Source organism: Fukomys damarensis, unplaced genomic scaffold (assembly GCF_012274545.1).
Source record: "Fukomys damarensis isolate Sample0158 unplaced genomic scaffold, DMR_v1.0_HiC HiC_scaffold_19, whole genome shotgun sequence".
Lineage (NCBI taxonomy): Eukaryota > Metazoa > Chordata > Mammalia > Rodentia > Bathyergidae > Fukomys > Fukomys damarensis.
The window spans coordinates 65,854,103-65,867,535 of NW_022900931.1; the positions used below are offsets into that span (position 1 = coordinate 65,854,103).

The 13,433-nt window shown below is 57.4% G+C and overlaps 3 protein-coding genes across 4 annotated transcripts in view; all 3 read right to left on the minus strand.

Annotated features, from left to right (window-relative positions):
• The window catches only part of LOC104873793 (kallikrein-8), a 4,493-nt gene extending 3,732 nt beyond the window's left edge, over nt 1–761 (minus strand). Inside the window, exons 1-2 of one of the 2 annotated variants that reach the window (XM_033765919.1) lie at nt 698–761; nt 260–516 (exon numbers count right to left, since the gene is read on the minus strand). In XM_033765919.1, coding sequence (XP_033621810.1) covers nt 260–302 — 43 coding nt within the window. In that variant the 5' untranslated portion in view covers nt 303–516; nt 698–761. The remainder of the gene's footprint in view (nt 1–259; nt 517–697) is intronic. The other variant, XM_019210093.2, reaches the window with a different exon arrangement.
• Nucleotides 762–1,901: 1,140 nt separating this feature from the next.
• Klk9 (kallikrein related peptidase 9) lies at nt 1,902–7,470 on the minus strand. The gene is made up of 5 exons (XM_010640619.1): nt 7,428–7,470; nt 7,147–7,303; nt 4,190–4,455; nt 2,912–3,048; nt 1,902–2,054 (listed from the first exon to the last, which is right to left on the minus strand). Exons 1-5 carry the CDS (start codon nt 7,468–7,470, stop codon nt 1,902–1,904), a joined length of 756 nt encoding a protein of 251 aa, XP_010638921.1.
• Nucleotides 7,471–9,302: 1,832 nt separating this feature from the next.
• LOC104873790 (kallikrein-10) overlaps nt 9,303–13,433 on the minus strand; it is a 4,974-nt gene continuing 843 nt past the window's right edge. Inside the window, exons 2-5 of the mRNA XM_010640618.3 lie at nt 12,903–13,083; nt 12,026–12,300; nt 11,750–11,883; nt 9,303–11,329 (exon numbers count right to left, since the gene is read on the minus strand). Coding sequence (XP_010638920.1) covers nt 11,177–11,329; nt 11,750–11,883; nt 12,026–12,300; nt 12,903–13,083 — 743 coding nt within the window. The 3' untranslated portion in view covers nt 9,303–11,176. The remainder of the gene's footprint in view (nt 11,330–11,749; nt 11,884–12,025; nt 12,301–12,902; nt 13,084–13,433) is intronic.

Genomic DNA, 13,433 nt, shown 5'->3' on the forward strand with positions numbered 1-13,433 from the left:
CACACACGCACACACACACGTGCGCACCCACCCACGGGAGCCGGTGACCAATCACCCACACAACACACCCTGGCTGCATCCCCTCTGAGTACTCCTGCCACTCCTCCCTCAGACACAGGCTCTGTGGCTCCACCCTCTCTGAGAGCCCCAGCCTCAGGCTTCCCATCCCCTCCCAGCCACCCTGCGCACCCCACCCCCCCTAGGCATGCACACAGCTTCCCCAGCACCCCGTCTCCTCTGTGCCGCCCCTGCCCCTCACCTGCCCAAGAGGCCAGCAGCAGCAGCAGCAGGACCGTCCACATCAGGCCTGAGCAGGGTGGGGGGCGTACCAGGGTGGGGCTGAGTCCGGAAGGGGTGCCTGACTTCTCCCTCGGGGTTTGGGACTGAGGAGGGGGCAGGATTTCCGGAGCTGTTCTGGGTCCTGCCTCAGGAAGATGGGGATGTAAGCCTCAGCTGCTGAATCTAAGTATGGCGGTGGATGGGGGAGCGCCTCCTACAGGCCAAGCTGGAAGGAAACTGGGTTTGGAGATCTGGGTCTAAGGACAGATGGACAGAGGGGATAGAGGAGGCAGCTGGGGTCCGGAAGCTTGGTAGTGAGGGAGGGGAGGTGGTGGGGTGTGAGGCTGGGGTCCTGCGCGCTGGGGAGGAAGGAGGGGTCCCTGGGCCCGAGGCCAAGTCCGAGCACCTCCCACCTCACCTTCCAGAATCCGGGGGGCGGGGTCACCTGCTGATTGCGACTCTGCGGAAGAGGCCCGTATTTCACAGCTGCCGGCCCAGTGCGCGAGTCTGCAGCCTTTTAACCCGGAGTCCCCGCCTTCTGCCCCGCCTCCTCCCGCACCAGAGCCGGGGAAGCCTCTGGGAACCCCGGGAGTTTGTGCAGGAGGGTGGAGGGGCTGAACCGCAGTTTGAGCGAGGATGGGATGGAATGGAATCTCGGACTCTGAGGTTAGAGAGCAGGGCTTAGAGCTCGGATCCCCGGAAAGATCTGGGCCGGGCCCCCTGGGGTGGAGGGAGGGGATGGCGTCTGGACCCCTGGGGCGGAGCCGGGAGGGGCTTCCTACGGCCTTTGGAAGGAAGGGCATGGAGCCCGATCTGGTGGGAGGAGGGGGCTGCTGCTAGCAACACAGAATGAAAAAAAAGGCGTCTTGAGTCTTCTGAGGGCGGACCGGGCCTGCCCGCCTGAAGTGCGGGATCTGGGAAGGCAGGTTTGGGAGGCACCGTGACCTGGTTTACTCTTGCCCTGGGAGTGGCGGGAGCAGTCTAAGCGGGGTTCATGGCCTTGCTGCAATAGGGGTGATGGAGACAGACTTGTGGCCGGACTCACGCGGGCTCCAGGGGGGAACTGCTTCGCTGGCCCCTCATCGCCCACCGGTCGCCCTCCCCATCACAGCGCAGGCAGAAGGAAAGCGAGTTTATTGTAAAATCTCCCGTTGGCTCTGAAAAGCATCGACTCCCGCCCCGCCTCCTCCTCGTGAAGTCCCCGCTCGGATTCGAACCCAGGACACGCCCAGGGCAGGGCCACGAGGGGCGGGGCCCACACCGGCTGAGCAGACACGTGGGCGGAGCCGATGCGGCCTGACGTCATGGAGGGCGGGGCCAGGAGTGGCGTCCAGAAGAGAGGCCCCATTGGGCAAAATTAGGGGAGCGGGACTATTTACTGGGCGTGTTCCTTGGGGCGGAGCCGCAGTCGGACCGTTCCAGGCGGTGCTAATTTTCGGTTAAATCCTAGGTCCCCTGCCCCGGCTCCGGTTTGAGGGGGCGTGGCCACATGGTGGGGGGCGATGCCCAGGGGCGGAGCTTGAGGGGCTGAGTCTGAGTGTTCAGAGTTTGGTCTCCCAGGCAACCCGAGGTCCAGGGCGGAGACTCTTGCGGCTGGAGACCTGCCATGACTCCTTAGGGACTCAGTTTTCCTCTATGGTTTTCCTGATCCAGTCGTAATAGTGGCATGCACCAGTGTAGACGGCGGGTCGCCGGGGTCTGGAGCAGGGCTCACTGCCACCAGACACCACGCCCGCTAGGGCCCCGTTGCAAACCAGGGGGCCCCCAGAGTCACCCTGTGAGCCGGAGAAGAGCAGAAACTGTTAGCTCTGTCTGTTCAACATTATTACCAGGGGCGATCGAATGTTTAAAGTTTGTAGTACAGTGAAAGGCACATTGTTATTAATAGCCCTCAAAATACCCCCCTTCGTCTTCCAACACACTTAGCCCGTGGTTTTTGCCACTTTCTGGAACAGTTCTGGAAGTCCTCTGTCATGAATGTCTTTAGTTGTGCTCTCCTGCCTGCCTCGACGCCACGCTGACCTTTCCTGGTCATTTGACTTTGCAGAGGAGGCAGAAGTCGAATGGTACCAGATCCCGTGAGAAAGGTGGAGGGGGATATACCGTAATATTTTTATGAGCCTGCCTTTCTTTGCATGGCACCTGGCAGCAGCATTCACCTTACTTTTGATCCTATCTTGTAAAGACACTCAGGAAAGAGGATCTCTAGAACGGAGGACGTCCAGAACTGCTTCGGGTGCCACTGTCTGTCTCGAAAGCGCAGGGTCCTGAGTTCAATCCTCAGTCCCCCGCCCAAAGAAAGTAGCAAGAACCGTGGGATAGGTATATTTGAAGCAAGGGGAGCTGTTTTGTAGCCGTGTCTTTTACTGTAATAAATATGTCGGTGTAAACCCTCACTGTATTTTTCAGTAGTCACCCCTTGTACACAGTCACACCCTCCTCCCCAGCACCCACGAGTCCGGCTCTCCAGTCTCTTCTCTCTCAGATCCAGGAGTAAAAGCTCAGAGAGCCACACATCCCCAGGACTCTAGTCTGGACCCTCGACCCCTCCTGTTTCAGATCCAAGAGCCTCCAGCTGTCTCCTCATCCAAGTCCCAGCACCCTCTGTGGCCCGGCCCCCCTTGAGTCTCACCCGGCAGGAGCCTCGGCCCCCTTCCCACTGGCCGGCACAGATCATGGTGTCCGAGATGTGGCCCGGATATGCCCAGTGACAGAGTGTGGGCTCCAGGATGCTGATGTTGGCGCACTGCAGCGTGAGCGGGAACTGCACTGTGGGCAGGAGATCGCAGAGGGTCAGTAGCTGTCCCCCTACATCGGACCCCTCACTGCACCCTCCCTTCCCAGGAGGACCCAGAGAGCTGTGGCCCAACAGTGAAGACAGACAGAGAGCGGGGACAGTCACAGCATAGAAGAGTAGCAGAAGGACAGGGGCCGGAAGAGAGGTCAGGAAAAGGAGGAGAAACAGAAAGACGCAGAGAATAAGAGACGAGGCACGTGTGTGACTCAGAAAACAGGCCTCTTAAGGGGAAGAAATGTGGGAAAACAGACCCAGGGACACCAAGCAGGGGAAGACGGTGCAGTAAAGGGTCACATGATCACCGATAGGGAAGGGAGGCACTGGATATAGACGAAGATGGCGCCCCACGTTCAGCGGACAGTCAGGGGTGTAGAACACCCGCATGCAGCTGCACACCGAGATGCACCAAAGGGCTTTCTGGGTAAGCAGTGCGGGCAGCCAGCCGCTGGCGGGGTGAGCGGCAGTGGACCTGCATCTGGTGGGAAGGTGTCCGTCTGTCCTGGCTTCCCAGGGGTTGCTACTTTGGGAAGTTTGACCTTTTCAAGTGAATCCAGAAACCTGGCTTTTACATAAGACACACAGGTTTTAGGTATCAGTGACAGCCCACGCAGGCTTTTTCTTAAGACACTGAAAACTCAGTGGCTGCCCAGCAGGTTGCTGACACGGGGCTGTGAGAGATGTGCTTGGTTCCAGTTCTGGGATTCAAAGGTGTCCACATGTGAGCATCTCTAAAGTCTGGATGTGTCTTCCGGTCAATGCTGTCACACCGTCCAAGGGACTCCTCTCCCAACTTTGAGCAGTTCACAAAATGATGAGTCTCAAAGTTGACAGCGCTTGAGATGTTGAGAGACGGCAGAGAACAGACCCTGGCCTGAGACGCAGGCCGCCGGGTGTGTTGGGGGCAAGGCCATACCCTTGGGACTGGACACCGCCCCCCAGCCTGAGATGAGGCACTTAGTGCCCGGGGAGACACAGGTCTCGCTGACGTTGAGGGGCCGCACTGCAGGCCCCAGGCGCGCCCGCCTGGGCAGCCGGATGAGCATGATGAGACGGCAGAGAACAGACCCTGGCCTGAGACGCAGGCCGCCGGGTGTGTTGGGGGCAAGGCCATACCCTTGGGACTGGACACCGCCCCCCAGCCTGAGATGAGGCACTTAGTGCCCGGGGAGACACAGGTCTCGCTGACGTTGAGGGGCCGCACTGCAGGCCCCAGGCGCGCCCGCCTGGGCAGCCGGATGAGCATGATGTCATGGTTGTGGTCATTGGCGCTGAGGTCGCTGTTGAACCCGGGGTGGGGGAAGAAGTCTCTGGCCAGGAACAGCTGCTCTGGACCCTCCCACTGCCAGAGGTGGTGCTCCCCGAGACGGACCCACAGGTGCCTGCAGGGACAGACTTTGGGGGTCACGCCGAGGGGCGGTGGGGTGTTGGGCACTTCTCAGCCCCGGTCTTTTTTTCTGTCCAGCAGCGTGGTGCGTGGTCTTCCGGATGCCACACATCCTCTGGATCCCTGCTCCCCACTCTGACTTCCTTCTGCCTCACCTTTGTAGCTCTTCCGCAAAGCGTCTCTCTGAACTTACTGTGCCTGTGACGTGAGCCTCCTTCTACACGGCCCTGTCTGGAGCCTCAGTGGTGACCTGGGTCCCCTGGAAACCTTGTGGGCCTGTGGGGGCCCCACCTATCACACAATAACAGCCCCACCCCTGTCCCCACACGTCTGGTGGCTTCTGTGGGAGTGACTCGGAGGATGTTTTGGGGGCGTGTGTGTGGAAGGGGACAGGATATGGAAAATTCCCTAATTGGGGGTCATCTATAACCTTGGGCTTTTTTACACTTCTTCCTGAGATCCAGCCTGGGGCCTTCTCGCTTCAGGCCAGGCCCACATATTCTGCTCTGAACAGTTGGGGGCCCTCTGGAGGTCTACATGTCTATTTCACAGCCTCTGACCTCTGACTTTAGGCACCAGGCTAATGACTGAGAATTCAGTTTCCCAAGTCCTGAGGTGAGATCTTCCTTTTTTCTCTGTCCCTCTTTGATGCTTTTGTGATCTTGGCTCTGGGTTGGAAAAGTTATCCCCTCCACCCCATTCTAGCCTCTGACTTCTTTCATCTTGCTGTCTCTCCTTCTTCCCTCTTTTGCTTTGGAGCTAAATTTAAGCCCTGTTGTCTAGCCTGAGATGCAGGCAGAAGTTAAAAGAGATCATGGAGCGGTGCATGATGGGAAATTCCCAGCCGGCATCCCATTGGACATAAGTGCTGTATTCTTGGATGGAAGACTATAGAACAGTGTGGACGGCCCTCGTTCAGAGACAATGCAGAAAAGAACTCCTGTTTCACGTGGATTCTGTGATTCTATTAGAATGCCCAGAATCTAACATTCAAGAATTCTAAAATTCTTTCTTTTTTGGTTTTTTGAGGGTCTCACTATGTAGTTGAGACTGACCTGGAACTCACTATGTAGCCCAGTCTGGTCTGGAACTCACTGCAATCCTCCTGCCTCAACCCCCTGAGTGCTGGGATTACAGGCGTGCACCACCATGCCTGGCAAGAATTCTAAAATTCTAACACTCCACTTTCCATGGTTCTTGAATTTCATGAGGCTCAAGTTTGAGAATTTTATGGATCCAAGATTCTAACAGTCTGTATTTGTCTGGCAGAACATCCTTTTTTTTTTTTTTTTTTTTTTTGGTACTGGGGATCGAACTCGGGTCCTTGTGCTTGCAAGGCAGGCGCCGGAACCACTGAGCTAAATCCCCGGCCCAGAACATCCAACATTTTAAAGTTATCTGCCTTAAGTCTAATACTTAAAGAAATTAGAGTTTTAATATTTTGGGGCAATAAGACTAAAATTTTATCATTATAGATATCTAATAAACCTGTGGTTTTATAAATTTTAGAATTAAACGTTTAAGACTTCATTGTTCTCCAGCTTAAAGCATCCTGGTTTTTAAAACTGGAATTATAGAATTCTGGGATATTACACCACAAGATTCTACATATTTCCTAAAATTCTCTCAGTCAAGGCTCTAGAATTCTATGCCTGACAGTATTGTAGGACTGTGTCTATGTTCAGGGAGCCAATAATACTCTGAAACTAACACTGACCAATACAGCCATCAAACACCTGAAATGTGGCTAGTCCAAATTTAGATGTGTCCTGTGCCTGAAATTCATGCTGGATTTTGAAGTCCCACCATATATATATATATATATATATGAAAGAAAGAAAAGGAAAAACTAACTGTTGCATTCATAATTATTTAAGAACACACTGAAATGATATTTTGAGTATGTCCAGTTAAATCTTATATTAAATTAGTCATAATAATTAAGTTGCCCAGACTGGGCTTCAACTTGCAATCCTCCTAGAAAACATGAGCGAGTGGTGTTGCATTTCCTTGGGGCAGCACTGGCCCAGACCACTAAGATTATTCTAACACTCAATGAATCTACGATTCTAGGATTTCATGGGCCCTAGATTTTAAGATTCTGTAATTCTGGCTTTCTCGGGGTCAGAAGTCATAATAATTAAGTTGCCCAGACTGGGCTTCAACTTGCAATCCTCCTAGAAAACATGAGCGAGTGGTGTTGCATTTCCTTGGGGCAGCACTGGCCCAGACCACTAAGATTATTCTAACACTCAATGAATCTACGATTCTAGGATTTCATGGGCCCTAGATTTTAAGATTCTGTAATTCTGGCTTTCTCGGGGTCAGAGGTTAGGATTTTAATAGCCTAAACTTCCAACCAGAAGGCCCTTAGACTCTCTCAAAACTCTTAGAGCCAGGTATTTCAGGATCTGGAATTTGGGAATTTGGGAAGGTTCACCTTGGTGGTAATCCTGAGCTGGATTTGTGGCATCAAACATGCCTTCTTTCCTGCCTAAGGCTCTCCCCCCCCCCCCCCCCCCCCCCCCCCCCCCCCCCCCCCCCCCCCCCCCCCCCCCCCCCCCCCCCCCCCCCCCCCCCCCCCCCCCCCCCCCCCCCCCCCCCCCCCCCCCCCCCCCCCCCCCCCCCCCCCCCCCCCCCCCCTGGCCCCCAGCCCCCTGCCCAGGGCAGCCATTCCTGTACTCACGACTTGCGGCAGTGGGCAGCCGTGAGCAGCCAGCGGTCACTGATGAGCGTTGCCCCACAGAAGAGCCGGCCGAGGAAGAAGAGGCCAGCCTGCCAGGGCTGTGAGTTGCGGGGACATTCCTTAGCTCCGATGGCCCGGGTGTCTGCCCAGCTGTGCCCTGGGGTGGGGTGAGGGCAGAAGGCCAGTGATGAACAGACCTGGAGGGCCCAGGGGAGGGTACTGAGGAGTGTGGAGGGCAGGGTGCAGAAGGCCAGGGTAGGGGCAGTGGGGTGGGGGCTCACCGGCCAGGAGGGAGAGCAGAGCCCCTGCGAATACCAGCTTCATGACTTCTGAGCGCAGGGTCCTGGGCCAGGCTTGGTGTGCGGGCTTCTTTATGATGAGCCCTTGGCCGGTTTGGCTTCCTCCTCCCTGAGGCCGCCCCAGTGATTAAGCAGGGTTGAGAAATGTCCCCAGGGAGGGGAAGCCCCGGGGCTGTGATGGAGGCCTGGGAGGGGAGATGGGTGCAAGGAAACCCCCTAATTGAGGTGAGCCCCAGTCGGGCAGCTGGCTGTAGCTGAACCAGAACGGAAGGGTAAGTGGGGCGTGGCGAGGCTGTGGGCGTCTCTTTCCCTGACCTCGGGCTCGGGGTCTGGACCCAGAATCTTTTTTGGCCTGGGGGAGGAGGAGGAAGCCTCAGTGAGATCCTAGGAGGTAGGCAGGTTTGTTCTGGGAGGGCCCAGCCAGCCTCACGGCAGATAGAGGGGTGCAGGGAGCCACCCAGAAAGCAAGAACAGATGGGAGAAAGATCACGAGGTGAGAGGTGGAGACCCGGAAGGACCAGGGAGAGAGAGGGAGGAAGAGGAGGCAAGAGCGGAAGGCAAGGAGAAAGACAGAGGGGGCCAGGGACATAGACCCTCCGCCCTTCCCTGGGACAGGGCCTCCCAGTCCTAAGAGACCGGCCCACTTCTGCTTAGCTCCGCCTCTCGAAGACCCAGGGAACCCTCGCATCTTTGCCCGAGCCTGAAGCCCATCGCTCCTGTCACCCCAGCCTCCCTTCCTCTTCTCAGTGTCTGCTCAGCAGATGGGTAGCCCCTGAGAGCCAAGCCCAGGTGTGACTCATCTCAGTGCCTCTGGGATCACGCAGTTCTGGGCTGGGCTCCTGGAATGCCTCAGAACACTTCCATGCAATGAGTGAATGTCTTTTTCCATAGCCTCCCCGCCTTTTTTGGTAAACTCCTCTTCATCCTTCAAGACCCAACCTAAATGCCCCTTCACCAAGATATCTTGTCTGATTTCTCCTGGCAAAGTCAACCCTTGCTTTCCCCCTGGCACTTGGAAGCCTCTTCCAGATTTCCGCTGCTTGCCAGCTCCCTTGTCAAGAAAGCTCGCACACCATGGTGGTGTAGCTGGGAGCACGGTCTCAGGAACTGGGCGGTCTGAGTCTCACGTCAGTGTGGGCACAGCTGAGAAATGTGACCTAGGGCGAGTCAACAGACCCCCGGTTCTCCATCTGTTAGGCAGAAGTGCAGCCAGGGCAGAGGGGGCCCTGTGAATTCCGTCACACCGGTGCCTGCTGCAGACGCTGTGTCCCATAAACACGTCCCTCCTGTGCCGTGTCCCCGGCGGCCTTCTCCAGAGGACACGCCACCCACCTGGGACAGGGACGTCCTGGGGCCAGCGAATGGACATCTACCCTGTGCTGCGTGCCACACTCACTGCCTCTGCAGACATCAGTGGGGGGCTGGGGATTTGTCTCAGTGGCGCCACTTCCTGCCAGGTAAAAAGTCCTGAGTTTGATCCCTGGTACAAAGTAAATAAATAAATAACTAAATTAAAAATTTCAGTAGCTACCTTTATTGATGGTTTCCCTGTGCCTGGTGATAGGCACAGGGTTCATATGTACATGGTATCTTACTTGAGTTCATGAGTCTCAACTGAACATCTGTTCCCATTTTACAGAGGGGCAGCTGACGGGGGGGGAGTTCAGGTAATGGACGCAAGATCGCAGGATGACTGAGAAACATACTTCCTTCTCCAGCTGGTGAACCCGTGCATGTCTTTTACTTAGACATTTTTTAAGAATTTGATTGATGGGGCTGGCAATTTAGCTCAGTGATTCTGCTGTCTGCCTCGGAAGCACAAGGTACAAAAAAAAATTGATGGATCGGTTTCGTGGCACTGGGGACTGAACCTGGGCCCTTGCACTGAGCTACATCTCCGGCCCTTTGTATTTTTTGAGACTGAATCTTGCTAAGTTTGCCGAGCAGGGCTCAAACTTGACACCCTCCTGCCTCAGCTTCCCAGAGTCCTGAGATTACAGGAATGCACTGCTGTGCCTGCCTCCTACATGTCCTTTAAAACCCCACAAGAATGTCCTTTTGTGTGAAAAGCCTTCCCTCAGTCCTGCAGGCAGTTTGTGGCCCTCTGAGGTGTACATCACCCCTCCTCTCTTAGCACACGTTACCTGTCCATTCAACAGCGTGCCGAGGGGCTCCTGCGCCTGACATAGGGCTTAGAAAACAGTGCGAGCAAGTGTCTGAGCCCCTGGCCTCGTGGGCTCCATGTGTGTGCATGTCAGGGATTCAGAGACCAAGAGCTACGCAGAAATGTGAGAGCGTCAGGCGTGGTGCTTGTGTGAAGAGAGAGGCAGAGTGAATTCGATGCGATCAGTGACTCTTCACCCAGGGGAGTCCTGGAGGAGGCGTCTTTGAGTGCAGAGCTGAATGCCAGGCACGTAAGGCTCGCCTTTGTGTCCCGCACCTGACGAGCAGCTTCCTGAGGGTAGGAGCTGGCAGAGGACGTGACTCATGACACTCAGCAGCGGCCAGCAGCCTGCAGCTGTGAGTCCCTGGGGAGTTCCCACCCACATTGCCTGGGTCCCCCGGTGACAGCCTTGCCCGACAGACTAGGCTGACATTTCCTGGGTGTGCTGAGGGCACGGAGGGAGAGGGACGGCGACCCCGCCCGTGGACCTCGCACGGCCATCTCGGGCTCTCTGGGAGCGGGAGCGGGGGGCCTGGCTGTGGTCACTGCCACATCCCCACTGTGCAGTGCCGGGCCTGGTACAGAGCGGGCGCTTGAGAACTTGGTGATTGAAGGGGGAACAAAAACAGACCCGGCTTTTGGGGAAGCCGTGGGCGGTGCCAGTGTCCCGTTTAGTGGAAACTCAGTGTCTACGGGCTTTGCCTGGATTGTGTGTGTAACACCCTCACCCCACTCCAGTCCCAGCCCAGGATGGAAATAAGATCCCAGATCACCTGAGGGAGAAGAAAACGCTCCTGAGCTTTTGGGACAAAATCTCAAGGCCAATGAATAGCAAGGCAACCAAAGGTTTCCGTGGGACTTCAGAGGGAGGCTTCTGGGTATGGACATCGTGACCGGTTTGGAGCCAGGGTGGGTTCCCGAGTTCCCATGGTCCCCTGAGCTTGAGAACGAGCCAGGCAGCTTGGGCCAGGACCTGATGGTGTTGGGTGGACTCAGGAATGGGGAACACTGGGAGGAAAGGAGGAGATCTTTCAAAGGTGCTTCCTGAGGCTTCAGAGAGGCACGGGGAGTGTGAATCTCACTGGAGACCAGGTTGGAGACCACCTCAGGGCACTGCATCCGGAAATAATCATCATGCTTGAACCAGGAAGTGATCAGGAGGATAATAATGTTTAGTCAGCGCTCACAGATCACGGAGTGCCACGGCAGTGACCAGAAAGAGTCACGTGCAAATTTCATCAGCTCCTCGAGACATGTCTAAGGCACTGCACTGTCCCCATTTTGCGGGCAAGGAAAACAAGGCCCAGGGAGGGTACTGGGCTTGCCAAGTCACACGGCAGGGAGTGGTCCAGGAAGCCCAGTAGCGTGAGCCCGATCGCATCTCTCAGAGGCTGGATGACTACACCAGCTTCCTTGCGTGAACAAAGTTCTGCCTCTGTTTTCCGCACTTGGGCTCCGGTGTGAGCAATGGAGAGGGGAGAGGGTGGAGGGTAGCAGGTGTGACAGGCAGAGAGGCTCCCGCATGCAGGGAGGCAGGGGACAGAGGTGCAGGGCCCCGGGCTGCAGGTCAGTTGGAGCGGATGACTCTCTGGATCCAGCTGGTGTATTTGCAGATCTGGGTGTAGACAGCTGGATGCTGGACAGAGCCGCAGGGGTAAACGCCCCAGGAAAGGATGCCTTGCAGGGTCTCGTCACACACCAGCGGGCCACCGGAGTCACTCTGGGGGTGGGAGGAAGAAGGGGCCGCGGTGTGAGCCCTGCCACTCTGGGGTGTGAGGCAATGAGAGGGAAACGGGGGCAGGAGGGCTAGAGCGGGGCGCGTAAAGCTGAGGGGTGACACTGGGGTGCCCTGGGTGTGGTGGAACGGATCTGAGGTGTTCGTGCTAGCGTGGGAGAACGGGGGCACGGTGGGTGAGGCCTGGGGCTTCCAGCGGGTGCAGAACGCAGAGGGTCAGGAGACACGGGCACGCGGGTTTTGGAACGGCTTCATGGTGGGAAGGGCTTGAGGACAGGGTGAGGAGGCTCAGGACTGGGGACGGGGAGGTGAAGGGTGGGTAAGCAGGGGCAGAGCCAGGCACCCTTTCCCACTCTCTCCCTGTACCCCTCCATGAATCGGAGACACGTTCTGGCCCATCTCTACCTGGCAAGGGTCCTGGCCCTGGTCCAGCCCGGCACAAATCATGTTGTTGGTGACCACGCCCGGGTAGAAGCCCTCGCACTCCATGGGGCTCAGCAGAGTAACCCTGGAGCAGCTCAGGCTCCTGTTGTACTTCACTGATGGGAGAAGATGCCAGGTCACCCCTGGGGCAGCGCCGTGCTCTGGGACGCAGGCGTGCACATGCAAGACGGCCCATCCCAGGCCCCAGGCCTCCTCCCTCAGACCCTCAGACCCAGGAGTGCAGGGCCCCAGTCTTGCCTCTTCGGGTGCTCGTAGTCCCCCAGCCAGCCACCTGGCAGCTGTCTCCGGGGACGGCGCAGGTGTAGGGCAGCCGCAGGGTCCGGGCACGGTGCCCCAGCACAGCGGGCCTGCCCAGCTTCAACAGCAGGAGGTCGTGCTCATCAGTCCGCCTGGGCAGGATGGGGCCTGAGCCCTGCTGGTACTTGGGGTGAATAAAGGCCTGCGTAGTCCGGCGGAGCTGCTCCCCCTGGAGAAGCAGCAGGTGGTCATCCCCGACTCGAGCCCACAGAGGCCTGGGAAAAGAAGGGCCACACGGAGAACATTCCTGCAGACGGCCCTGCCTGAGTGGCCGGGCAAAGTCAGAAGTGAGGGGCCCGAAGGAGGGAACTGGACTTCCGGGGGAGCTCACTCTTTCCTTTATCTTTTTATTTTCTGATTTTTATTGTTTTTTGGCACTAGGGATCGAACTCGGGACCTTGCTCTTGCTAGGCAGGTGGCACCACTGAGCTAAATCCCCAGCCCCTCTTTCCTTTTTCTATGGCGTCCTGCCCTTTCTCCCCAGAGGGGACTCCTGAGGCACTCCGTTTCTTTCAGTTCTAAATTCCCGACACCTGCCATATTCTGCCTTCTGTCGGTTGCGTACACCTGCCTAGGGCTAAATGGAACCGGTAGGGACGGACCCAGAAATGAGAGAAGGACCACACCGCCCCCTAGAGGCAACAGCACAGGCCCGGTCTCTTCTCCTACCATCAGGTACCTGGGTAGGGTGACGAGGGGGCGGCCTCCAAGACCAAGGCCACCCCGGGCAGGGAGAACCCCAGGGCCCGGCCCTTCCCGCCTTCTCCGGGCTGCCAACCCTTCTCCCTCCGCGACATCCTGGAGGAGCACCCCCTACTTGTTTCTCCAGCAGTGTGCGGCCGTAAGCACCCAGCTGGGATCCACCAGGACGCCCGCGCAGTGGAACTTGAGGCCGTTGAAGAGGGAGACCTGCCAGGGCTGCGAACCGCGGACGCACGGGCTGCCGAAGGCCGCACGATCCAAGCCCGTGTCGTTTCCGGGAAGCAGGGCCTCGGTGACTGGAGAAAGAACGAGGAGGGGGCGGGAATTAGAGCGGGCCGGGCCGGAGCCGAATTCGAGTGTGAGCCATGGGACTGGAAGGGCTGCGGGAGGAACCAGGATGAGTGAAGTAGGGGAACCGTTTGAAAGAGTGGAAGTGGGCGAGGAAGAAAGGCGTGAAAGTGCCAAGAGGCAGGTCAGAGAGGAGAGAGACAACAGGGTGGGTGCGGAGGGGCAGGGCAGAGCGCAGTCCGCGGATAAGTGAGCTGGACACTAAGGGGGCGGAGACAGAAGGCGGAGGAGGGGTGAGGGGCGGGGCGAGGACGCAGAGGGACGGCAAAGGGGCGTGGTCAGGGCTCGCGGCGGGGGG